The sequence below is a fragment of the Cetorhinus maximus genome, chromosome 7 (assembly GCF_964194155.1).
Source record: "Cetorhinus maximus chromosome 7, sCetMax3.hap1.1, whole genome shotgun sequence".
Taxonomy (NCBI): domain Eukaryota; kingdom Metazoa; phylum Chordata; class Chondrichthyes; order Lamniformes; family Cetorhinidae; genus Cetorhinus; species Cetorhinus maximus.
In genome coordinates, this window is record NC_135885.1 from 17,553,296 (window position 1) to 17,580,996 (window position 27,701).

Genomic DNA, 27,701 nt, shown 5'->3' on the forward strand with positions numbered 1-27,701 from the left:
TACATCATGTATATAAAAAAATCTAAATTTACTTTCAAACTATTATAATTTTTATATTGCAATAAGAAATCAATTGAGTTGATCCCAATGTGGCAGTACCACAAATGTCATTTTCCTGATAAAAAATGAAAAATACTTAAAACAAACCTTAGTTTTGGAAGCCAAGTTTGGGGGGAGTACATTTTGTTGGAAATTAACCCTCGGATTTTATTTTTTACCAGCATCTCTTCCTGCTAGTGATGCAGTTTATCCTCTCTGTGACTTGGTTTCCCAGTGATTGGGCAGTTCCAAAGTGGCTCAGGTTTTAAACTGCATCTCCCAAACCCTCCTTTCTTGGCTCAGTGATGATTTTTAACATGCCTATCCAGGGGAAACTCCTCGATCAATGTTTTCATTTACTTTAAGGCCCTACACAAATGCAAGATGTTGTTAAAACTGCAGTGATCCATAAAAGAGGTAGGCTAACTTGACTCAAGACTCACTCAATTGGCATTTTTCAGAGTCCAGGGTGAAAGGGCAAATGGAGAAATGAAATCCAAATTTTGCTTAGGCTAATATTTTATTCAATTTAATAAAAGGAGAGAAAAGAATTTAAAAAGTTAAGAGACAGAGGAATGGAAATCAGAATCAGGAAACACACAATGGATCAATTCTGTGCAGTAATATTCTATGATTACATCAAACAAAGAGTACTCCAGAAACTTGTGGCTTCCCTTCGAAGAATGCTTCCTTTTTAAGAATTCTCAATTGGGGGGAGGGGGGAAGAGAGAGAGAGAGAAAGGACTAAGCAAAGAGTTTAAAATAGGTTTAGATGTACAAAACTGCTGAAAATGCTTTGGTTATGCATTTGACTAGCATTACTCTGAAAACAATTGGGACAGTGTTACATTCTGGATGTTAAATCTTAAAAACTAAAATCACCCATACTTCACAATACTACTCATTTCCAGTAGTTCAATGCTAAGGTATTCTACTCAATGGAATAATAACCATGGGCAGATATTACATATAGCGGATGTTCATTTTCACATTCCCATCTGCATATCAGCGTAGTTATAAAAATTGTCCACATCTTGGGATGCTGAAGACTTGCTTTCAGAAACAAAGACCTGTTTAGCAAACAGAAGCAAAGAAGAATACTTGGTAAGCTTCCATACCTTAAGACACTTTTAAAAATCGTTTATTGGTATAGTATGCTCAGTAACAAATTGTAGGACAACTACCTTCAACACCAGAATAAGATAGCACACAATTCTATAACCATTTAAGTATTTTTTAATAATTCCAGGGCTCTCCCTTCTCTATCCAATGTGTTCATGCTATTCTGTGGCAGATAATCAACATTTTTCAAAAACAAGCCAAGAGGGCTGAGTATTGGCAGGATATTCAAACACTGTGCATGATTCAATTTTCAAATGATGCCCACATTGTGTGCTTCCCACCAGGGATAGCAAGTAGAAGGACATACCCTGGTTAATATACCTCCTCCCTAGCTTAGAGATCAGTGCTAAATGTAATATATCCACTGCTGATTAAGATGGGAAACTCAGCACAGGCCAGAGATCAACCTCAATAATCTCTTGCCTTGTATGGCTCCATATATTTATTACATTTTATATATTTATTTTGGGTGAAAAGATTTGATGTTATTCTTAACTTGCCTCAAATCTATTTTTAATCTCAAATCTTTTGAACTTATCATGCTCCATTTTCCTTTTCCCTTGAAATATAGGCTTCTAAAACCCAACCTTAACTCCTCCTACTTCTTGATATAGTTGGTCTTTCTTTCCTACTCTCTTCAAATCTCAGTTGCTTTTGATTTTCCCAAATGTAACTTTGTTTTTAGAATTCTTCACACTCCATTGAGAATTTTAGTGTCGAGGGCATATTGGTATTTTCCAAAATGTACTACACATGCAGCTTTCATTGATTTTTGTAATAGTTTTGACCTTGCACTTTGTGAAGAGGCAGAAAACTCTGGGAGTACATGGCTGCATCTTTGATTTTCCTGGGCTGGTGTACTCCAATTCCAAAATCCACAAAAGGGTAAATGAAAGACTTACTGAACCGTCTCTCTTGAAAGAGAGGTGAAACAAGGTTGCCCACTATCACCCATTCCACTGAAAGTTTTCATTAAGTAGGATTAAACTGCATCAAGGGAAGAATATGGAGCTTAAAGTATTTACTGACTCACTCATTTTCACTTGTGACATTGTGCTGTCAACAGGTCCACCAGGACCTCTTGCACTCTTACCAGAATGAGCAATGGAATAACCAGTGGAATATAGTGGTGGGTGCCCAACACATCAATAAAAATAGAGTATGACTTGGCATCTCCCAAACTCAAGGGTGCCAATTGAAAAAGTGCCAACTGACAATTACTGATTTACATCAATGACCAGGGTCCTGGTGGATGGCAGCTTTAGGACAATCCTTCAAGACAGTGCAAGGAAGGGAAGAAGGAAACATTGGTCTTTCTCCAAAGACACCAAAGACCTAAAATAAAATAAACTCACTCATGAGGCATTTTCTGTCACGGTTCAGAACTCTCAGGTAAGGTTTACATTCACTTTGCATGTAAGATTCAAGACCAACCTGAGGCGGATTTGTGCCAACAAGGGAACATTTGCAGGGAAGGCTGTAGCCGACAATTATTAGGCACCAAGTACCCTGAAGGAGCAGTAAATCTCACCATATCCTATGAGCAGGAAGTCTGGTTCATCAAATGCTCATTTCAGGGCTTTTGTCAAAGAAGTGGGCATGCCTCAAAGCTTTTCATGAGAAGCTAAATTAAAAACAGTTGATGAGTAAGTTTGGTACACAGCAGGAATTGAATGTCTTGAACATCAAGGTGGCTGGCAAGCTGTCCTGTGTTCATTTTTCCACTATGTGGAACACAGACCTCAGTTGTATCCTGTTGAGCAAACTCAAGACTTGGGACAACAGCAGGTGTAAGGCATTATCTGGAGGTTAAGTAAGACATCACAAGCAGTTGCTGCTGAAGTTCTATGAACATAGGAACAGCAGCAATCCATTTAACTCCTTAAGCTTGTTCTGCAATACAATTAGATCATGGTTGATATGGAGTAACTCCATAAACTGGACACCTTTTCCCCTAATATCCCTTAATACCTTTGGTTAACAGAAATCAATCTCAGAATTAAAATTATGAACTGACCAAGCATCGACTGTTGTTCACAGAAAAGTGTTACAAATCTCTATCATCCGTTGCATGTAGAAGTGTTTCCTAACTTCACTCCTGAAAGATCCGCCGCTGTTCCAAGTCCTAAACTTGCTAACTGGTGGGAATAGTTTATTGACAGTTTCAACTGGTGGGAGCACTATTCCATGAGATCTGGGCTGTGCTCCTAATGTGGTCGGGATCATTGTACTAATGCACTCTCACATTTTACAGTGAGTTGATCTGTTCAACATGCTGCTGCTTAGTTTGCACTTACCATCCATCTGCAGAGAGCTCAAACCCACACTGGGTAGTTTTTAGCATCATTTTATTCAAAATATGATATTTAAGTTTTCAGAACTGTTGACATTTCATGCAAAAGGAATCTACGCAACTCAATATTTAAGCAGATTGAAGTTATGTATTGCATGGCATTATAAAATCATTTTTGCAGCAAATTTAATCCCAATCTTTCACAATGAGTATTGCAAACAAGTCACTAAATAGTATATCCAATAGTGAAAATGTAGCTACAATATGCTCTTTATTCCTTTACCTTGGAAGCACAGAACACAGAGCTGACTATATTCTGACATGCTTCCACGGCACCATCTCCATTAAATTCCAATGCAACAACAGGGCCTGGAGAAAAGAAAGATAACATGAGAGAGGTTCAATACTGCAGCTGCAAACTGTATAAATATAAAACTCCGATGCGATCTTTTTTTTTTATATACTCATTTAGTTTTAGATTACGCCATTAAATAAAACAACAGAAGTTTAGACAGGAATGTAACCATTCCTCCCATTACTCCGGTGCCAGCCCTCAAGACGAGCCATCCAATTTGAATCCTGTTCTCCTGCCCATTTTAAATAATCTTTTGAATTTTTATATTAAATACAGCACAACCAAAAACAGAAGTAGGATTCAAAAGGTGACATAAAATTTAATACTAAAGGGGTAAACTGAAATACATTTACTGCACGCAATGTTCGATGAGCATAGAGGTTCTCCCCAGTGTCCAAGCCAACAGTTAGCCCTTAATCAGCTTCAATGGGTTGGGATGTCTTGAGGAAGTGACCGACACAATATCAATCCATAGCTTGCTTTAAAAATGTATTTTTGAAGATTGTAGTATGTTCTTGGCAATGAGTTCTTTCTAGTTTATTTAGTGAAGTGGCCCATGGCAATCGTACTCTTCCTGTTTCAATCTACATCTTATGCAACATAAAAGTCCATTCCACACCATTGTCAATGTACTATAAAAAAAATGCAACCTTTGATTGATTCTTCTACTCTGCTGCCCGTGTTCTGTTTCCCCCATCACCCCGTGCTCTTGTATTCACATTGGCTTTTACTTCAGCAGTGCTTTGAGTTCAAAATGCTCATTCTTGTTTTCAAATCCCTCCATGGTCTCGCTTCTCCCTATCTCTGTGATTGCCTGCAGCCCCTCTACCCTCAAAGATATCAGTGCTCCTCTAATTCTCTTGAGCATCCTTACTTTAATTGCTCTACCATTGGTGACCCTGCCTTCAGCTGGCTGGGCACTAAGCTCTGGAATTCCTTCCCCTAAATCACTATATCACTCTCCTCCTTTAAGACACTCCTTAAAACCTACAACCTCTTTGGCCAAACATTTGGTTAACTGCCCTAATACAGTATCCGTTTACATGGCTGGATGTTGTGTCTTGTTTTATAATGCCCTGTTATGCCTTTTATTACATTAAAGGTACTATATAAATTCAAGTTGATATTGTAGTCGTGTACAATAGTTCTGCATATTGAAGCAAGTCAACCATGTTCTCATTGTCTGGGTTGTTAGCCATAATCTTCAAACCTCAAGCAAAGACATTACAAATTGCTGTACTTTTACACTGTTCCAACTTGCATCACTGAGTTAACTATTGGAACACACTGTTCCACCTAGCACTATAAAACTAACAATTTTAGGATCATTTGAATCATACTTTAAACACTCCAAAATTCTTCCATCTACAAGATTTAACTCTGCAATCTGAAAAAGCATTCGCCTTTCTATTACTTTATCTTGGTGAGACTACTGCATTGGTTCAGGTAATCTGATCCATCAATCACTTCTCACTATCGTTTCCATTCAAATTATAAAAACTGTCCTACTAGCCACAACTGAAACATTTTCTGTTTGAAATTAACACTTTTAGCATGTTATGGTCAATAAAAACCTCTTTTAAATACTAAATTTACAACAAATTACATTTATATAACACATTAAACGTAGTAAAATGTCCCAAGGTGCTTAACAAGAGCGATAAATAAAAAAAGTGCTTTGATAATGAGCCACAGAAGGAAAAGCCAGGAAAATGACCAAAAGTTTGATCAAAGAATCAGGTATTCAGCAGCATCTTAAAGAGAGGAGAGAGGGGTAGAGGGGAGGAAAGATTTAGGAAGGGAATTTCAGAGAGTTTAGAGTCAAGACAGATGAAAGCATGGTCGCCAAAGTTGGAGCATTTAAAATAAGGCCACACAGGAGGTCAGAATCAGAGGAGTGCAGGAATCTTGACGGTTTGTAGGGCTGTACGAGGAAACTTAGATAGGGATGGACAAGGCTGCAAAGGGATTTAAAAACTAGGATGAGGATTTTAAAATGAAGGCACTGTCAGACAGAGAGTGGGAGCAGGTCAGCAAGCACAAGGCCGATGAGTGAATGAGATTTGGAAAGTGTTAAAATACAGGCAGCAGAGTTTTGGGTGACCCCAAGTTTATGTAGAGTGGAAGATAGGAGGCTGGCAGGGAGAACATGGAATGATAAAGTCTAGTAGTAACAAAGGCATGGATGAGGCTTTCAGCAAATGAACTGAGGGAAGGGCACAGTTGTGCAATGTTACAGCACGGAAGCAGACAATTTTAGTAGTGGTGCAATACATAGATGCAAATTCAACTGGGGGAAAACACAACACTGTTTTCAGCTATGAGAGATATAACCAGGGATGGAAACAGAGCGTGTTGATGCCAGGGGAGTGGGGGGGCAACCAAAGACAATGCCTTCAGTCTTCCAATATTTATTGGAAATTAATGACCCATTAAGGAAAGGTGGCAGTATGTTAAACACAGCAAGGATGCATGACACACGGCTTGAATCCCAAAGGTACCCTGTGACACACTGATAGTTACAAACATCACATCTGACACTTCAACAGACCATGAGACAGAATTGGGGATGGAGAAGGGGGAGAAATAGGAATAGGATTGTATGGATTTAGGAAATGCATTCATTCAAATTAATACTCCCTCCCCAAACATATAACTTTACCTTGCTGAAGCAATGGAATAAAGTCTGCTGCTTTCTCCTTGAATACTCTGTTGGCATCGTCTGGTCGCATTGAAATTTCTTTTGTTTGCACAAGAGCAAAATTCTTTAGAGCCATCTTTTGAAAGGTAAAACCAAGATGGTTAGTTTTACTGCCAGAAGCATTCAACACCAAATTAGAGATACGACACAAGTTTTATTTTAAGCAACAAGAAAATGAAAAACTGGAAAGATAGGATAAACCTGCTGCAATATTCCCATTATGACACATTTAAAGAGAAGTCTCTTTAAGGAGCTAAACACTTGTATAATGTAGAATCATTGATTCCACTAGCAACTTACACAGCAAGTTGTTAAGATCTGAAATGCACTGCCTGAAAAGGTGTCAGAAGCAGTTTCAATAGCAACTTTCAAAAGGAAATTTGATATATACTTGAAATGGAGAAATCTGCAGGGCTACAACAAAAAGCAGGGCAGGGAACTAATTGGATAGCTCTTTAAAGAGCTGGCACAGACATGAGGGCTGACTGGCCTTCTGTGCTGCATGATTCTTCAAGCTTCACAATGTTGATAATCAAGTTAAAAGTCTATGATGCATTCCAGTTGCTATCAAGTATAATCTCCAATCTGCCTGGAAAATTAAATCCAAGCACTTTATTTGATTAGAAGGTGGGAGTGGAGTAGTTGTGCAATGTGGGCTCAGTTGGTTTAAATTTAAAACAAACCTATATTAACTGAAGAGAAAGGGCACTTAAAAGTAAATGGACACCAACTTTTTTTTAAAAACGGTGAACATTAGTGATGTTAGGAGGAAACCTGCTTGGAGGTGTTAATGAACTTGGGTACGAAGGCCTTGATTCATGAGTGCGTTCAGTTCAGTATACTTAAACAGTGCATGCATTATAGTCGGGCCTTAAAACCCCCTCCAGATTAGTTTTGCCAAAGTCATCAGCATTAACTGTTAATTTTAAAACATCCCACAAAATTCCCCTATCACTGAGGTAAAAACCATCGAAATAATTTGTACGTTAATAAAAACAAAAAAAAATTTCCCAAACACCTAGATATCTAAATTCGCTCACTGCTTGAATTTCCCAACTGGGCATAAGATTAGATATCCACAATTACCTGGAGTTAAAGATTGGGAAGTCATTGTGTTTATCCCACACCACAAACGCTGCACCCTTGCCAACCACACTTTTGCATTGAACCAGACTGTTCACAACCTCTATTTGACACAAGCGAGCTTCTGGCTCCAGATTCTCCCCATCGTAAAGAACATCTACTTCTGTCTCCACAATCTCGCCTCAGCCCTCTGCTCCCTTATACATGCCTTGTCACTGTCAGACCCGACAACTGCAAGCCTGCGCTGGCTAGCCTCCCCACTCCTCCCAAATCACAGCTCATGCAAAAATTCTGTTGGCCGTACAGGAGATCAGCAAGTGATACAATCCTTGAGGCTAAGACTGAACATTACAGGACATGCCAAGTTTATAGCTAGCAAGAGAGTGTTTTTCTTTAAGTAAATTAAATTATCCTCAAAGAGTTTAATTGTTTCCTCCAAGAATTTCAGTATCAGGCCTTTCTTAATCCATGTTGAATTCCTTGCATGTTTCCATGCGCCTTAGTTCAACATTGATAACATGCCATGATTATGAAGCATTTTCCCGGTTAACAGGTCCAATAATTATCAGGATTTTTGCACTCCAATTCTGTATTGATGCATGTTCATGCCACAGTTCAGACACAGTAAGTTAGTAACTGGTCATGAAAGTCACTTAATCTTTTGCATTTCGGCTCAACTTTTCAAAAAATACACCCAGACCATTTGTGGGTGTGACAAGTGTCAGTATATCAAAGATTATCTGAGGAAAATCTCCCTAAATTTACAACAGCTGACAACACCCAGCTGGATCTCTTAACTATCTTCGATTCCACAATGATCTGTTTTGCTAGACTACTTCCTGGATATCAAATTACAAATGAGACACAGAGTACTCCAACTGAGCATTGGGAAAACTGAATCAATCTTATTCAGCTCCTGTCAAAAGCTCCATGGTTTAGCAACAACGCCATTCAATTGCCTCACACCTAATCTTTGAACATCTTAATTTTAATTCCTCCACCCTGCCCCTATCAAATGTCTCCATTTTTGACCATGCTTCCCATCATCTCTCCGAATCTCTCTTCTATCATTCTCCCCAATGTGAGGCACCTTGGAACATTTTATATTAGTGACACTATACAAGTTGTTAAAAGCAAAAAACTGCGGATGCGGGAAATCTAAAACAAAAACAAAAATACCTGAAAAAACTCAGCAGGTGTGGCAGCATCTGTGGAGAGGATGCTGCCAGACCTGCTGAGTTTTTCCAGGTATTTTTGTTTTTTATACAAGTTGTTCTTTGCCCTGAACAACATTTCTCAAAATCTTTACTCATTCAAGTTTAAAGTATTCACTTTCTTCCATCCAAATATAGGCCCATTTTCCATTGCTTGAGGTTGAGGTTTTCAAGAAAAACAAATTATGAAAATTTAGTGTTAGCTTCAATGATCTTGTATTAAATGTCAACCCTGGCCTCTGGGGTCAAAATGTTGTGAGTTCAAGTCCCACTTCAGAGACTTGAGCACAAAAATATAGGCTGACATCTAGTAGTACAAAGTACTAAGGGAGCACTGCACTGTCAGAGCTACCATCTCTCGGATGAGACGTTAAATTGAAGGCCCATCTGCCCCCAGGTAGATGTAAAAGATCCCATGGCACTATTTCAAAGATGAGTAGGGGAGTTATCCCCAGTGTGCTGGCCAATATTTATTCCTCAACCATAATCACAAAAACAGATTGTCTTGTTAACGTCACATTGGTGCTTGTGGGAGCTTGCTGTGTGCAAACTGGCTGCCTTGTCTCTTACACTTCAAAAGTACTTCATTAGCTGTAAAGCATTTGGGTGTTTGGGAGGTCATGAAAGGCACTATATAAATGCAAACTTATTTCATTAAGTCCTTTTTCTTACACATGGAAACCATTTGCGCTGACAAATGCAGAGAAAAGGAAGTATCAGAATACTAACACTTTCTGCCAGCTTGTGAACGTTGTGACACGTTCCCACACCACATTGTTCTAACCTCAACCCAAACACGTGGTGTTTCAACAATGCTAGATTAATGCAGTATGGAAAGTTTAAAAAAAACCTTCATTGTTATAGGTTGGTCACAGCTACACAACTTGATAAAAGATGTATAAAACTCTGGTCAGATCAATTGTGCTTTGGGATTGTGGAAACGTCAGTTCCAGCAGGAAGGGTTCAGGTTTCACAAATGCTTGCTGGAACATACATACAGGAGAGACTAAAGCAACTCTTAACCCTTGGTGGAAAAGTAGCTGGCCTTCAGTCAGAGCTTGTAAGATCATTTATACAACATCCTGCTGTACTTTAAGTCAATCTATTTGACATAATAAATTGAATCAAAAACTCAAAATGTCCAATTGGTTATGTTAAAAGTACTTTGTTGGGCCTTTTGTTCCTGTTCACATTTCTTGTGAATTTGTTTTGCACCTAAAGGTTCTTTACTAGGAGCTCCAGTGGTCTAGATCAACCCCTCCAACACCTGGCTCAATTGACTAATATTCACATGTAAACTTTGACAATGAGGGCCAAACACAATAATCCCAATACTGTACACACAAATGTACATGCAGGAAGGAGGTTGTTGATTTGCCATCAGAAACAGGGAACCTAGTCCAATTTACCCCTGCATCCCAAAACCAAAGGACATTAAATCAACAGCAACACCCATACCACCATGATTTTTGTGGTTCATCTGGAGGTTGAAATTGAGATCAGAATGAAATGGAATTGAATGACACACCTTCAGGGAGTAACTTCAAGGGCTATAGTTACATGGAAATTCACTGCACAAGGAACCATTCAGCCGGTCATGCTCATTTTAGTTCATTAAGCAATTCAATACTAATCTTATTGCCCTATTTTCTCTAGTGTCTCAATGCTGTTTTATCAATATTTGTAGATTATTAAAAAATGTGCTCTTTCAATTTTTTTGCTATGAAAAGTTCACCTAGCCTTCACATGGAAGCACAATTCTCTTCAAGGACACTGCAGTATCACTCACCTTGGCTTTGAGCAAATCACAAAAGGTAAAAGTGCACAAAAGATAGTACTAAGTGCAACCATGCAATTTTCTCACCTCATCGATTAACTTCCTAGCATTGGCTGTGGTATAATCTCCGGCAAAAAACACCACCAAGCACAACTCTTCACTGTTCTTTTGTCTCTGACCCCGCGTGATTGGAACAATGCTCCTGCTCAGCTCTGTGGAGATCCGAACTGATTTCAGCTCCTCGGAATCAGGAAGAGGAACAAAATCCTGGGGCATTGCATCTTCTGGTAACAAGATCCAGTTGTTCTCATCTGCAACAGGGGTGAAGTCATGGATGTTGCTCCAGTTGTTATTGAAGATGCTTAAGCCTGCATCTTTGAACTGGTAGCCCAGCTCGGGATAGTAATATTGGAAACAACCGAACTTCATGCCTGTGGACGACTCAATGATGGGCTGAGTTGCACAGCAGAGGAAGACGTCCATTTTTTTGCAATCCCGAGTGCGGAATTGCTGACAAGCCACAACACATTTGCAGTCAGCGCAGTCACGGAAAAAGACACTGCCTTTGATAGGTCCCAGAAATATCCTGCAGTTGGTGCAGTCATCAATGGTGATGGTGGCAGAGTGGTCAAAAATGTAAATGTTGCAGTTTTCACATTCTTGGATGACAAATTGCTCACCAGCAACTTTACCAGGCAATCGTCCCACGGTCTGATCCTTTAACTGAACCAGCATATAGTCTTTAACATCAATCTATTGGAATAAAATAAACAAAACACTTTAAACATGCACAAAAATTTCTAATCCAATGTACGAGATAAGTCTTAACATGGAAAGCTTTTGGGCTATTCACACATCACTACTGTTTTTTTTAAAACCTCTTTGCCCATGCAACATCTGGTCAAGGGAAACACTAGTCTCAGCTGGTCAGGACGGGGCTAGCACAGGAAGGCCCAAGAACCAATGTTGCTCTGCATGGAATTAGTTGATCTCCACAGGTGGCGTCATTTGTAGCCGCAACCCTGGGCACGGTGGAGGGAATGGCAAAAGAAGCAATAGTGACACTAAGAAAAGCTTTTTCATGCAGCGAGTGGTTGGGATCTGGACATCTGGTTCAATTGATGCACTTAAGAGGGAATTGGATTATTATATAAAAGGAAGAATGTGTAAGGCTACGGGGAAAAAGGCAGAGAGTGGCACTAGATAAGTTGTCCCTTCGGAGAGCCAGCACAGACATGACCATCTGGACAGCCTGTGCTGTAAACATTGTGATGTCCACAGATTTGTGTCCCAATAAGGAGTGAACATGCCCACAAGGAGAGGGAGAAAAGTATTAGAAGCAGGAGGAATAAATAATAGGTGAAATCTGATAGGAAAGTCGTGGGTTCAATTTTCAGTTTCTGCTGAACTAGCTGATCCAAGTTGGTTACTTCTCCTTTTGCTATCAATGACTCCTGATTTTTGAGAGAATGGCCGATGTGGACAGAGGCAAAAATCGGCAAGCCTAACAAAAAAAACATGTAGGGTCACACTTTCATAAAATAACCACTTGGGCAGGAGCCACTGGGATACCCTGCATCCATGGAATCCAAACCTAGCACATGTATCCAACCTTCCTCTGGAAGGCAGACAAGAAAGAAATCTGGAAAGTAAGTGTAAAAAACTTTAGTTACAATGGTTCCCTCTGCACATTCCTGCCTTGTTCAACTCCTCCAAATATTTCAGAAATTCAAAGCACAGTTGTTCATGATACCATACATTGCGGTATACAAGTCCCAAAAATCATGTTTTTGCATATAATCGGCATACAAATCAATCCCCCTTTTCAGCCACAGCATGCTATACTGGCATTAGTAGTCAACCTCAAATTTTTCACCCCACAAACACATTTTACTTACTGATACCTTATAAGTGGGCAAGGGATCAAGTAGGTAACATGGGCTACGTTGTGAAGAAGCGCGGAAGTCAAGACACTCTCATTCTTTGCGGCAAAAGCTGATGACATTTCAAAACACCCACCATTCACTTTTCTATTCGACATACAAGTCAACCACTCCTCCCCCACTCACCCCTCCAGCCCTCCCCACCTCCCAGCTTTGAAGAATTTTGTGGCTTCTATGGTCGACTTATACACCAATATCTATGGTAGTCTTTTTGTGATTGGAGTAAGGGCCATGCAAGTGGTTCAGTTGAGCTCAAGATACACAATACGTCCACATACATCACCATAGTGTTATTACTAAACACTACAAAAATTATGAGTCTTGCGTTCACAAGTCATTCAAAAAGCACTGGATTAAACCAGTTACACAGTTACATGAGCTGCTAAATGTCAACCTGGCCCAGGTGAGACAGAAGGCGGAGTTTCAAACCACATTCCATAACTTGAAATCATAATCCAGGCTGACAGTTCACTTCAGAAGTGAGAAAATGCTATATTGTTGGAGGGACTTTCTTTTGAAGAGGCATTAAAAAGAGACCACAACAGCCTGTAAAAAGATTCCACTGCAGTACTTAGACATGGGCAAGGGAATTTTTCCAATCTACTATCCAAATTTACCCTTACTTCTTTGGAATGCCCCAAAGTATTGGAGAGATGCTGCATAAATGCAAATTCTTTCTTTCCAGTTCAGACATTGGCCAGTAATGCTAATCCATTTAAGCTTATTACAACATCCAGAATTCTAACTTTTCCAGGAATGTAAATCAGCAACGAGGAGGAGCAAGAAAGAAGTCTGTTTAATTATTAACTATTAGTAGCATGTTCTATACGATGGGAAGGAAAATGAACATTATCCACATTATTCCACTTAAACACGAGATATCTACGCTAATCTAATTCTGGTCTCTTGAACATCCCAATATTAATCACTCCACCACTTGTGGCTGTGCCTTCAGTTCCATAGGTCCTAAGCCAATGCTTCCTGAACTTTGTCCCGGAGTGACCCCATTTCAAAGCCTCAGACTTTGTGAGACCCCGGGATGAAAATTTGGTGGGGTAAGGGAATTGTTGAGCAAGGGAGGGGAGGGAAGGAACTGAATATGGGGGAGTTGATGAAAAGGCAGAGTTTCTTCAAAAAAGAATTGAACACCTACCTTTTCAGAGGCTTTTTTTTTTGCACCAACAATCAGGCCTGAGAAAGCAGTCCAATAGGCCATACCCTCCAACAAAAATAAAAATTGCAAGCATTTAAAGGGGCCTCGCAGCTGTCAGAAATCGGTCTGAGCTCTACGGCAGCCATTACTGCCACAGAGTGCATGACCCCAAAATATCATGGCCCACAGTTTGGGAAGCCCTGCCGTAATCTATGGAACTCCCTCATTAAACTGCTCCACTTCTCTACAGCACTTTCCTCCTTGAAGACACTCCTTAAAACCTAGCTTTTTGACCAAACCTTTGGTCATCTGACCTAATATCGTCATATTTTGTTTTATAATGCTCCTGTGAAGTGCCTTGGAATATTTTATTACATTAACGGCACTATATAAAGATAGGCTGTTGATGTTGAAAATCTCATGTTTGCCAATACTGTGAAGAGCACCAACCAGCAGCAATGAAATCCTCTCCTGAAGAGGATGTGTGACAGGAAGCAGCCAGCTTTCCTTCCCTCCTCAACGCCTTCAAGATCAATTTTTTCACTTCCACTTCTCAAATGAAAGTGGTTTTAACACAACTCAGCAACGCATGTGCTAAATGCAGCAGTTACACCAATGCCAGAAAACCCACTGGTTCCGACATTAGCTTACCACATTTCAACGACATTTCAGACAAACAGTTCCTTTCACATACTTGCAGCATAATGTGAGAATTGGTTAAGCAACTTTAATCTTCAATTTATTTTTGTCAGTTGAGTTAGATATCTGGAATACTGCATTCAGTTCTGGGCACCACACCTCGGGAAGGATTGGCCTTGGGTGTGGGTCAGTGCAGGTTCGTCAGAATGATACTGGGGCTAAAAGAGTTAAATAAGGACAAGTTGGGTAGATTCCATCGAGTGCAGAAAATTAAGGTATGATCTATTGAGGCATTTACGATTAAAAGACTTAATGGAGTAGATAGAAAGAAACTATTTCCACTGGTTTTACAGCCTAGAACAAGGGGACATAACCTTAAAATTAGAATCAGGCTGCTCACACTTAATGTCAGGAAGCACTTCTTCACACAAAGGTAGTGGAAATCTCTCCCACCTTTCTGGCGCTGAAACTAACTTTTAAGTATGTTGTCTCATTCCTTCAGATTTTAATTACTGATGGAGATTTTAGGAAACTAAATTCAATTTGAAAAAAATCAAGAAAGATTGGTAGATGTTGGTTAAGCAAGAGTAGCAAGGAATATAGAGCAAAGGCAGGTAAGTGAAGTTAAAGTATAGATCAGCCACCAGGCTCAAGAGGCCTGTTCCGATGTGTTAGTGGGGTCAAAATTTAGATCACAGTTTATTTCAATACCAATATTTTGGCTATAACTACAAATTAAACAGAGTTAATTAAGTTTTGAGAAATTGCAAAATACGTGTGAAAAATGAGTTGACAGCCACAAGAAAAACAGTAAAATAATTGTTCCCACTGTAACCATCAGTGCCTAACTGCAGAAATTCTCCTGTTAAAAAGTGTTTGGATAGCCCCATTGGGTGTGAAGTTTAGATACTTTACATACAAAGGATAACCGACAAGAAGGTTCAGCCGAGCTTTCATTGTGACAGGTTAACATGTAGACCCAGATTTTGCAGTAAAAGCAATGGTGTAGCTATCTTTTGCCACGAGGCTTGGTATTGAAATGTACAGAATGGTGTGAAGTTGCAATAATTATCCAATGAACAGGTCAGGAGACGTTAGGGTTCATCCATTTTTATGCAAGTAGATTTTTAATGGGGTGATAAGTCTGAATTACTACTAAACCCCTCTCTGGCACCGAAACATTTAAGTTTGTTGTCTCATTCCTTCAGATTTTAATTATTGATGGAGATTTTAGAAAATTAAAAAATTAAACTTTAAAAACTTATTGTCTTTTACTTCTCTCAATCTCATCTTTCTGCCTCTGTATTTCACTTTCTCTACTTGATTTGGTATTGAATATTCAAACTTGCATTTCCTTACTCAAACTCTGAATGTTTCAGTAAGGATTATTAAATATGATTGATGTGTGATAATTTGACATGGAAGCAGTACAGGAAAATTTGTAATTTCTTTAAAAGGTCTGTGGATTCTGTAATTGTTTTTAAGAATATTTGAAAAGGACTTTTGAGACTTTGCATCAATTGTAATTTTCTTGGATAAGAAGAAATACTGGTCCATGTGACCTTGCGACACTTGACCTGAAAGCAGCACTGACAGGAACGAAGTTAAGAAAAGCCACAAGGCTGGCAGACACAAATGAGAGCTGCAGACACAAAGGAAAGCTACAAGCAAAGGAGCTGAAGGGTAAAGGCCCAAATGCACACACAAAGAGAAAGCACACGAGACTGAAAGAGGAACACACTGAATTCTTGTGAGAAGTAGAAGCACATCACTCTCAGAAAGAGGTCAGTTTTTCTGTTTGATAGATCTCTTGGAGGCACTGCAAGAGCTGGCCAAAAAAAACATTTAAAACCTAGAAAGCCTTGTGAATAGCTTGGAGATGGGTGTCTTCCCAGAAGTGGCCAAACCATGAACCGGGTAATTGGATCGTTGGTTGAAAAGGAACTCTGGAAAGCCACACTATCAGGACTGTCGTGACCAGAGGAAAAGGGGGTTCGTAGAAGTGCACCTTACTGATGATAATCGTACCTGTGAAACTCAGAGGTGAAAGAAAGCTGTTGTCGGATAGGACTCCTGACATAACCTGCATGAGTAAAGAACAGCATTTTGTGGAACAGTGTACCTATGTAGTATCACATTTATGCAGGGAGTAATGTGAATGCTTGTGGTTGCATAAGCCGTATCTTTGTTGTGTCAACCACTTACAGTGATACTTACCTTTTTTAAAGTATCATTTGCCTGTTAATTCATGTGTAATTTGTGTTGGTTCTGATTTGTGCTGAAGTAAAAACTACTAAAATGTGGAATCTTGTTGGGGATTTCTTCATTTGGGATCATTCAGCAAATTTGGTTATTTTGGTTAACGGTTTCCCCACGGGGATTGTAATATGCGAAGTAGACACAGATGCTTGCCCTGGCCACAGAGGTCCAGGATGCCGTGCCAAAATGGTTTTCTAATCATTGTAGCTTCCATTGCAAAAGCCCATTGAAAGTCTGTGGGAAGATGCAAGTGTAATTGCCACTGATCATTCACTGCTGCCTGCAAAATCCAGGCCGTAAACCTACACTACCCACATGAGACGGGCAACAGTGAAAGGGTCCATTATTTTAACTTCCGCATGTAGATCGCACACCCAAACAGTTTGTCCACTTTCTGAGCATGTACATGGTATGAAAATATTCACACTACTGCCAAGACAGCATTAGACTGTGAGCCAGCAACATCAGACCAGACTTGGCTTTAATTCCCCACTGTAGTCTATCGATTACATAACAAGAATTGGTGTAATCAGTGACTTTAACCAGCAGAAATTTTGTTTAATGAAGAACAGCCATTTACATGCATTTCTTTGTCATTTCAGACTCAGCTACAATTTCCCCAAAGGACATCCGCTTCACATCCCTTCCCTATATAATTAAAGTATAATGAGTAAATTACATTTGCACAGGCATAGCCTAATTAAAAAGCCTGGTGCTTACACAATTAAAGCATATCCAAGCTTGGTAGTTAGCTCACGCAAGTGTAACCTCATTGCAAACACTGGAATCTGCAGAGATAAAAACAAAAAGCTAAAAGCTACTGCGGATGCTGGAAATCCAAAACAAAAACAGAATTACCTGGAAAAACTCAGCAGGTCTGGCAGCATCGGTGGAGAAGAAATCAGTCAACGTTTCGAGTCTTCATGACCCTTCGGCAGAACTGAAACATAGTTAGGAGAAAGATGAAATATAAGCTGGTTTAAGGTGGGGGGGCGGAGGGAGAGAGAGAAGTTGAGGGTGTGGTGATTGTGGAGATAAGCAAGCAGTGATAGGAGCAGATAATCAAAAGATGTTACAGACAAAAGGATCAAAGAGGTGTTGAAGGTGGTGATATTGTCTAAGAAAGGTGCTAATTAAGAATGGAAGACAGGACACTCAAGGTACAGCTCTAGTGGGGGTGGGGTTGGGGTGGAAAGACTGACAGGGCATTACAGGTATAGATTTAAAAATAATGGAAATAGGTGGGAAAAGAAAAATCTATATAAATTATTGGAAAAAACAAAAGGGAGGGGGAAGAAACGGAAAGGGGGTGGGGATGGGGGAGGGAGTTTAAGATCTAAAGTTGTTGAATTCAATATTCAGCCCGGAAAGCTGTAAACTGTCGGAGTGACATTAGCCGTCTCAATTTCTCTGCTCCTCTCACCCATTCCAATCTGTCTCTCTCTGAACTCACTGCACTCCGTTCTCTCAGGTCCAACCCCAACATTGTCATCAAACCCGCTGACAAGGGTGGTACTGTTGTTGTCTGGCGCATTGACCTCTACCTCGCGGAGGCTGAGCGTCAACTCGCAGACACTTCCTCCTAGCTCTCCCTGGACCATGACCCCACCACAGAACATCAAGCCATTGTTTCCAGGACTGTCACTGACCTCATCTCCTCTGGAGATCTTCCTCCCACAGCTTCCAACTTGATAGTCGCCCAACCTCGGACGGCCCGCTTCTACCTCCTACCCAAAATCCACAATCAGAACTGTCCTGGCAGACCGATCGTGTCAGCCTGTTCCTGCCTCACGGAACTCATTTCTCGTTATCTTGACTCCCTTCTCTCTCCCCTTGTCCAGTCCCTTCCCACCTACATCCGTGATTCCTCTGACACCTTACGTCACATCAACAATTTCCAGTTCCCTGGCCCCAACCGCTTCCTCTTCACCATGGATGTCCAATCCCTCTACACCTCCATCCCCCACCAGGATGGTCTGAGGGCCCTTAGCTTCTTCCTTGAACAGAGGCCCCAACAATCCCCATCCACCACTACTCTCCTCCGTCTGGCTGAACTTGTTCTCACACTGAACAATTTCTCCTTTAACTCCTCTCACTTCCTCCAAATAAAAGGTGTGGCTATGGGTACCCGCATGGGCCCCAGCTATGCCTGTCTCTTTATGGGGTATGTGGAACATTCCTTGTTCCAGTCCTACTCCGGCCCCCTCCCACAACTCTTTCTCCGGTACATCGATGATTACTTCGGTGCTGCTTCATGCTCTCGTCGGGACCTGGAAAAATTTATTAATTTTGCTTCCAATCTCCACCCCTCCATCATTTTCACATGGTCCATCTCTGACACTTCTCTTCCCTTCCTTGACCTACCTGTCTCAATTTCTGATGATAGACTGTCCACCAATATCCATTACAAGCCTACCGATTCCCACAGCTACCTCGACTACAGCTCCTCACACCCCGCTTCCTGTAAGGACTCCATCCCATTCTCTCATTTCCTTCGCCTCCGTCGCATCTGTTCTGATGACGCTACCTTCAAAAACAGCTCCTCTGACATGTGCTCCTTCTTCCTTAACCGAGGTTTTCCACCCACGGTCGTTGACAGGGCCCTCAACCGTGTCCGGCCCATATCCCGCGCATCCTCCCTCACGCCTTCTCCTCCTTCCCAGAAACATGATAGGGTCCCCCTTGTCCTCACTTATCACCCCACCAGCCTCCGCATTCAAAGGATCATCCTCCGCCATTTCCGCCAACTCCAGCATGATGCCACCACCATACACGTCTTCCCTTCACCCCTCCTGACGGCATTCCGTAGGGATCGTTCCCTCCGGGACACCCTGGTCCACTCCTCCATCACCCCCTACTCCTCAACCCCCACCTATGGCACCTCCCCATGCCCACGCAGAAGATGCAACACCTGCCGCTTCACTTCCTCTCTCCTCACCGTCCAAGGGCCCAAACACTCCTTTCAAGTGAAGCAGCATTTCACTTGCATTTCCCCTAACTTAGTCTACTGCATTCGTTGCTCCCAATGCGGTCTCCTCTACATTGGAGAGACCAAACGCAAACTGGGCGACCGCTTTGCAGAACACCTGCGGTCTGTCCGCAAGAAAGACCCAAACCTCCCTGTCGCTTGACATTTTAACACTCCACCCTGTTCTCTTGCCCACATGCCTGTCCTTGGCTTGCTGCATTGTTCCAGTGAAGCCCAACGCAAACTGGAGGAACAGCACCTCATCTTCCGACTAGGCACTTTACAGCCTTCCGGGCTGAATATTGAATTCAACAACTTTAGATCTTAAACTCCCTCCCCCATCCCCACCCCCTTTCCGTTTCTTCCCCCTCCCTTTTGTTTTTTCCAATAATTTATATAGATTTTTCTTTTCCCACCTATTTCCATTATTTTTAAATCTATACCTGTAATGCCCTGTCAGTCTTTCCACCCCACCCCCACTAGAGCTGTACCTTGAGTGTCCTGTCTTCCATTCTTAATTAGCACCTTTCTTAGACAATATCACCACCTTCAACACCTCTTTGATCCTTTTGTCTGTAACATCTTTTGATTATCTGCTCCTATCACTGCTTGCTTATCTCCACAATCACCACACCCTCAACTTCTCTCTCTCCCCCCGCCCCCCCACCTTAAACCAGCTTATATTTCATCTTTCTCCTAACTATGTTTCAGTTCTGCCGACGGGTCATGAAGACTCGAAACGTTGACTGATTTCTTCTCCACTGGAATCTGCAGGCCTAGCAAAGATTACAATTGGTTTAAGTAGCCTTCCAGCTTAGGCAGTCATGTTTTAGAAAAATTCATTCTCAGGACCTGGGTGTCGCCAGGAAGACCAGCATTTATTGCCCCATTCCCAATTGCCCACAAGATGGTGGTGGATGAGTAACAGGACAACAATGTACCTGTCAAGTCACCAAAGTCTCCTCTGTCTTCTAACAGGCAGTGAGCATCACAGGTTGCTAATGATTACATTTGGGCGAGGTACTGAAGATGAATAAACCACCCACACAACTATACTTCAGTGATAGGTAAAGTCTTTAGGTGAGTCGGGAGGCACGAGGTTACGTTCGTTTTAAGGATTTTTAAAAAAAAATGATTTGTAGTTCCTAGGCATGATTGTGCTCCAAGCACAATAAGATTTCATACTGCAACCCTTAAACTTGAGAATTAAATGAAAGACAGAAAAAAGAACACAGGGTTATGGGGAGAGGAAGGGCCAGTCTGGCATGGAACCAATAAGTTCAATAATCTTTCATGATTTCCTTGTTACTATTAAGCTGTAACTTTGCAAAAATTGCATTTATACTTAATAAGCTGTGGTCATTTGAAGTTATGTGCTTACACCAAATTATGCTTAAATTGGAACTTAATAACATAGCTAATTCCATTCCATGAGTGCTCTGCCCAAAGGCAAGTCCATGACTCATTATCTGCTGATGCTGATCCTGAGCCATTTCCTTGACAGTTTTGGTCAGTGGTGGTTTGCCATCGCCTTCCATTCTCAGGGTACCTACCTCCCCAGCCTGTCCAAGTCGACCTCATCCAGAACAGGAATCGACCATGCCATTATTTTGAACCACACGCGAGCCATCTGAGCTAACCGGCCCCAATATCACTAACGTGTCCATGAAATTTAAAAGAGGGAAGAAATGAACCAACTGAGGATTTGCAGGACGTGATTGAACCTTGCAGAGAAGGGAAGGAGGTGGAGCAGAGCACGGCAATCAGACATAGTTTAATTTGGGTGAATGGGGAGGCTGGAGAGAGAGGTGAGGGGGGACAGGGTCAGAGGTTCACTGGAGAGTGGCAGGAGCAGGAAGAGTGAATTGACTGGGGTCTGTGTACGTCAGGGTTGAAACAAATTGTGACAATAACAGCTTGTAATTATCAAGTACTTGCTTAAAAAGTTGAACTTTAAGGAACTTAAGAAAAAAGTGAAGTGGAGGGGAGAATTAACTTTAGTGAAATATGAGGAAGAAAATTCAAATACCTTGAATTCAATACATACTTTGCTTAAACCAGGAGCAATTGATGGCCCTCAAGCTACTCTTCATACTTCAGTTTCCTTGAACCGATATTTACCAAAGCTCCTTCACCAGCATCTTCTAAACTGGTGACCTCTACCATCTAGAAGCACAAGGGCAGCAGATGCATGTGAACACCGCCACCTGGAAATTCCCCTCCAAGCCACACACCATCCTGACTTGGAACTATATCGCCGTTCCTTCATTGTCACTGGGTCAAAATCCTGGAACGCCCTTCCTAACAGCACTGTGGGTGCACTTACACCACATGGACTGCAGCGGTTCAAGAAAGCAGATCACCAGCACCTTCTCAAGGACAAAATTAGGGACGGGGAATAAATGCTCGTCCAACCAGCGAAGCCCACATCCCGTGAAGGAATGAATGTTAAAAAACTTGCAGCAACAAGGTGGCATGCTCAAATCCTGCAGCAAAGCAACTCCCCACTATTAGGCACCCAGCTTTTTTTACTGCGTGTCATCTACCAGCAGATAGTTTGAGACTGGCTAAACATTTTACTTAGTGCATATTCAGCCAGAAGGAAGGGAAATGTTCCTTTTTAACTTGGATTGGATTCAAATCTGGGCCCCAGTGCTAGAAGAGTCAATGTGCTAACTGACTGCACTGCACTTATTTCTGATGTTCAATAAGGTAATCTTAAAAAAAGATCAGAAATTTCAGACAGAGGGATCAAAGTAGGTATGGTGTGGGCAATGGAAATGTTGCACTAATTAAATTTTGCATATTGATGTTAGATGGCTGGGGCCAAAACATTTAATTGGGAGCAAATGGAGGAAACTGGTTGTTCTAAATATGACCCCAGTGTGTTTGATGCAGGCAATGAATGCCCCAAATAGGAATTATGTTAACATCCTTTCCATTCAGTACAGGAAACAAACCCCCACCAGAAATCAACGTGCATCTTGTAACTGTCTTATTAAGGAGTAGCTGAGTTTAATTATACTAGGATGTTCAAACCTCGAAATAACACCCTAGAAATAGAACTTTTACAGAATATTTCTTTCCCACATGTGGATAAAGTAATACAATTTTAAATACATCGCCCTTTCAACTACATGCTTGAGAAAAATCTCTCTGAAAATAAATTCCCTTTCCAGTCACACTGCCACCGGTGAGCAGGAAACACAAACTGACTAATTAACAGTAAAAACAATCTCACAGCTTCAATCACGTCAATATAGCCCATATCACTTTAATCCACAGTAAGCTCTCCTAACTTTTATTCCTAATGATAAAGTTTATTCTTCTCCCCAAAACTTAAAAGTCGAGAATCTGAAATAACATACACCGTGGATTTTTGACTTGCATTCTTCATGTTTACGTCTCCACTGGCAAACCAAAGTGGATGGATGTTGGCATGTGCTCTGTACACATTTTCACTGGCTTTTTGTTGTTGCTGAGCGAGACACTTGCTCCTCTATTATCTACAATCACTGAAGTAAAATAAACTTCATAAAAAGAATATTCCTGTAATCAGGAGCACAAATTTACTTTGTAGCAAAAAATTGTGTATTGTGTACCCTCTCATAAATTACACAGGTTATTTTTTTAAAAAAGGTAGCCAGCCAACCCACGTCACGTAAAAATTAGAATTAATTACAGTAACCTCAAAGCGTCAGAGGTTTATTATCCTAGAATCATGAACACAGGCTAGGGTTGAATTTGTCTAATTAGTACCTTTAAGGCCGATTCTCTAAAGCCTCCACATGAAAGGTCTTGTGGGAATTATTTCTACAACTTTTGGGGCCATCAGCGGTAAGGTGAAGAAGGGGCCAAGGTCATTGCACAGAGTAGCAAGATTGGGGAAAAAATAGCAGCAGAGATTGCAGTAATGATAATTTGATGTAAAGTTTATTAAATTGCAGACGGAAGAAATGACTAAGGGAGGTGAAATGTACCATAATTGAGGGGCCTGGGCAAGACTGTGACAGGTCAGTCTTGAACATAAAACTGGTTTAAAATAAACTGCAGATAATATGGCACACTTAGTTATGTAGAAGCATATGCAAACTTCCAGCAGTACATAACCCAGTTCTGTTTCAGCTGTCAAAAACAAAAATAAGCCTTGGGTGGGGCACAACAGGCTAGAGTTGTGAAATACCCAGCTTCTTCAATGAAAAGTTTACGCATACTTCCCAATTCTACAAAGGGGCATTGCAAGCTAAATTCCCTGGAGACTGCATTTTGAAACAAAAAAGTCAAATTTATATCTTGCAATAAAATCCACGTCCTTTAACAACAACTGATTCTGTGCAGTTGCCATTTGAATCATATTAAAAACTAATTTATGGATCCTTATGCCAGTGAAGCCAGAAAAAAGATTTGCTGAGATACAATGAGCCTCAGTGGATGACTTAAAATTTGAGCAGTTAAGAAAGATGTTTATAAACAATATATTTCATTGCATACAAACAATTAGTTAACTATCAGAATCCCACTCCAAAGGCTCTCTCTTTTAACATTAAGCTGATTAATAGCTTAGCCTTGGTTGCAGATTGCAAAAACTGCATCACCACTGAGCCAATACTGAGCAAGCTAGTAAGGCATTGAACACAGTTACGTGGGGCAAATATCTGACCATGGTCAAAATCACTCACTGGCACTTGGATTTAAATTAGGTTTCTGCAAAAAAAATCATAGTGACTTGATGTGATGAATAACTTCGTCAAAAATGGAAATGATTAACCTCATTCTCTGATTAACACTTACACTGGAATTGTAAAAAATTGCTATGATCTAAAATTCAAATGAATAAAGCACATACAACAAAACACCATGATACTAAGAACACTAATACTAGTTCAATGAATTTTGTTGTGCTGATTAAGAAGGGAAATAAATGAGGCAAGTTCCCAAGTCCATTAGAGGTGTCAGCTGTGGCTCAGTTCATAGCACCCTCGCCTTTGAATCAGAGGGTTGTGGGTTCATGTCCCACTCCCGGAAACCAAGAACTGTGATTGTACTTGAAAGAGTTGCAATCTGTGACTGTTGATAACTCGAAAGAGTTTCCCAAGTCCATTACCATCATGCATTTCATTGCAACACAAAAATTAATTCTCAGCCAAATGGTGATTGTCCAAATGGTCAAGTCCTCCAGCTCCCAAAGGTCAGCTCCCTTTTTAAAAAAAAATTGTTCATGGGATGCATGTGGGCATCACTGTCAAGGCCAGAATTTATTGGCCATCGCTATGATCTCTGGTGAAGGTGGTGATGAGCTTCCTTCTTGAACCACAATATGGTGAAACACCCAGAATGCTGTTAATGAGGGTGTTCAGTGATTTAGACTCAATGTCCCATCTAGGCAGTAGAAACGTTTGCAAGATGCTATTGAAGAAGCCTTGGCAAGCAACTGCAATGCATCTTGTAGATGGTACACACTACAACCACAGTGCGCCAGTGGTGGAGGGAATAAATGTTTAAGGTGATGGATTGAGGGTCAATCAAGTGTGCTACTTTGACCTGGATAGTATTGTGGAGTTGCATGCATCCAGACAAGTGGAGTATTCCATCACACTTGTGCTTTGCAGATGATGGACAGGCTTTGGGTAGTCAGGAGTTGAGTCATTTGTCACAGAATTCCCAGCCAGCCTTTGACCTGCTCTTCTAGCCACAGTATTTATCTGGCTGGTCCAGTTAACTTTCTGGTCAATGGCAACAAAGGATGTTGATGGTGGAGGACTCAGGGATGGTAATGTCATTGTATGTCATGGGGAACTAGATAGATACTCTCTTTTGACCTTATGATAGATGGGAAGTCATTGATGAAGCAGCTTAAGATAATATGGCCTAGGACACTGGCCAGAAGCCTCCTACAACAATGTCCTGGGGCTGCGATGATTGGCCTCCAACAACTACAACCATCTTCCTTTGTGCTCGATATGACTCCAACCAGTGGAGATTCCCATTAACTTCAATTTTGCTGGGGCATCTTGATGCCACACTCAGTAAAATGCTGCCTTGATGTCAAGGGCAGTCACTCTCGCCTCACCTCTGGAGTTCAGCTTTTTGGTCCATGTTTGGACCAAGGCTTTAATGAGTTCAGGAACTGAGTGGCCCTGGTGAAACCCAAACTGAGCACTGTTGAACTCAGCAGCTGTTGGTGAGTAAATGCCAATGATAGCATGTCAGGCATGAATGGGGTTTGGATTGTTTGTGAAGATCTCCACAGGTTAGCAGTTGCCACTTAACCATCCATACTCAGAAAATGAAGCTCAAAATCTCCACAGTTCAATGCGGTCAGCTGACAAGAGCAACCAGCACTGTAATGCAGTGGGAATCAATGCCTACAAGAGAAGTGACAGGAGAATATGGAAAGAAACTGTTTGAACTGAGTTACTGCACTTCAAACAAAGGAAGCTGCACAGAAAAAAGTATTACAATGAACATTAATCACAATTTTCAACCAAACATCAACTGGAACAGTCAACACTGCCCAAATAGGTGTGCTTCCCTTACAATGGGAGTAGATTCTTGACTTCTGTCAGCATTCATACAGTAAAGATGCTAGATTCTAGTTTACTGAAACTAGATGGGCGCCTCAACCAAAATATTGCTGATGTCAGAAATCTGAAATAGAAACAGAAGTTGCTGGAAACACTCACCAGGCCAGACAGCATCTCTCTGACAAATATTTTGGTCATCTGCCCTAATAGAAAGTCGCAAGGAGTAGGTCCCCATTCTGATCTATCAGGTACCTTTAAAACCAGGGAACTAAACCATTTCAAAGTACAATTCATCACACCACACCTCAGTAAAATTGCAGGAAAGGAGGTCATCTTGAACTTAACTTGCTCCCCACTACCTTGTCACAGAATGACAGAAGCTGCTGTAACTGTAACAACTTGACCGATGGAGATATTTACAACAGCCAGGAGCACAATTATCAAAACTGCATGGTGGTGGTTGGGGGGGTGGGGGGGGGGGGGGAAGGGGGAGAGAGAGAGAGAGAGAGAGGGAGAGAGAACTGGAACAAAGCATACAACTCGTGCTGGAAGCCACATTCTGCATTCCGAAAGTCTACAAATATGACCCTTTCCACAGCCACAAATCTAAAAATAAGCCATGACATCCATGCTCACGATTCGAACTTTAAGTCTCCTGCCACTTTTTTTTAAAAAAAAAACCAAAAAACTGGGGTCAAGAGCCTTGGCTAAAATTGACAAGGCTGTGAACTGGAATGGATAATTTTGCTGTAAACATTTCTTAAAATGTATATTTACCAGTGACATATATTACACTGCTTAGCTACACGTTATTAGACACACACCTGAATATATATATATAAAATGTGTATTTAGATAGATATATAGATAGATATACACATACAAACATATAATATATATATATTTAGATAGATAGATACACACATGAATATATATATGTGTGTATTTAGGTAGATATACACATACACACACATCATTTAATCATCCTCCTGCCCAAATTTAAATGGTGTTTCTATTCTCTGCTGTTTATTTCTCTCTACACATCCCCCAGAGTTAAACAAGAAGGAATCAGCCTGAGAGAATTAACAGATCCAGTCCTGAGTACTGACCGCAGCCTCGTTACTCAACATTGACTCCAGGGCAGGGACAGGGAGGCTTGTCAGCTTCTCTTGGGGCTGCATCCATTACCCTTTCCCGCTGCCCCCAGCTCCTCCTCCTCCCCCACCCCTGGGCCTCACCTTCTCCCGCTGGTCCCAGCTGTATTGCTTGGGTTCATCCTCGGCATCTGCCGCCTCCTTCTTCTTCTTCTTCTTCTTTTTCTTCTCACGGTTTTTCTCCTTGGATTTCCTGGAGAACAGGCAGCCCATTTTACTCGCTGCTGCTGCTCCGCACTCCGCCTCTCGGCCTCTCCCTCGGACCCTGACAACCGCTTCCCGTTTCCCTGCCTACCAGGCCCACCAACCACAGCGCGGGGCGTTCCGCAGCCCGCCAATCAAACTGCCGGGACTCCTCGCAGCCCGCCAATCAAACAGCGCGGGGCAGCTCGCAACCCGCCAATCAAACAGCGCGGGGCATCTCACACACCTACCAATCAAACATCCGGGACACTCCGCAGCCCGCCAATCAAACAG

The 27,701-nt window shown here is 41.3% G+C and overlaps 2 protein-coding genes across 2 annotated transcripts in view; both read right to left on the minus strand.

Moving 5' to 3' along the window:
• LOC144682622 (PI-PLC X domain-containing protein 1-like) overlaps positions 1 to 27,701 on the minus strand; it is a 705,325-nt gene that overhangs the window by 215,420 nt on the left and 462,204 nt on the right. The window lies entirely within an intron of this gene.
• On the minus strand, positions 541 to 27,511 carry rp2 (RP2 activator of ARL3 GTPase). Its single transcript, XM_078545110.1, has 5 exons — positions 27,309 to 27,511; positions 10,672 to 11,337; positions 6,472 to 6,586; positions 3,738 to 3,823; positions 541 to 1,109 (listed from the first exon to the last, which is right to left on the minus strand). The coding sequence occupies exons 1-5, from the start codon at positions 27,435 to 27,437 to the stop codon at positions 1,026 to 1,028; spliced, it is 1,080 nt and encodes a 359-aa protein (XP_078401236.1). The 5' UTR covers positions 27,438 to 27,511; the 3' UTR covers positions 541 to 1,025.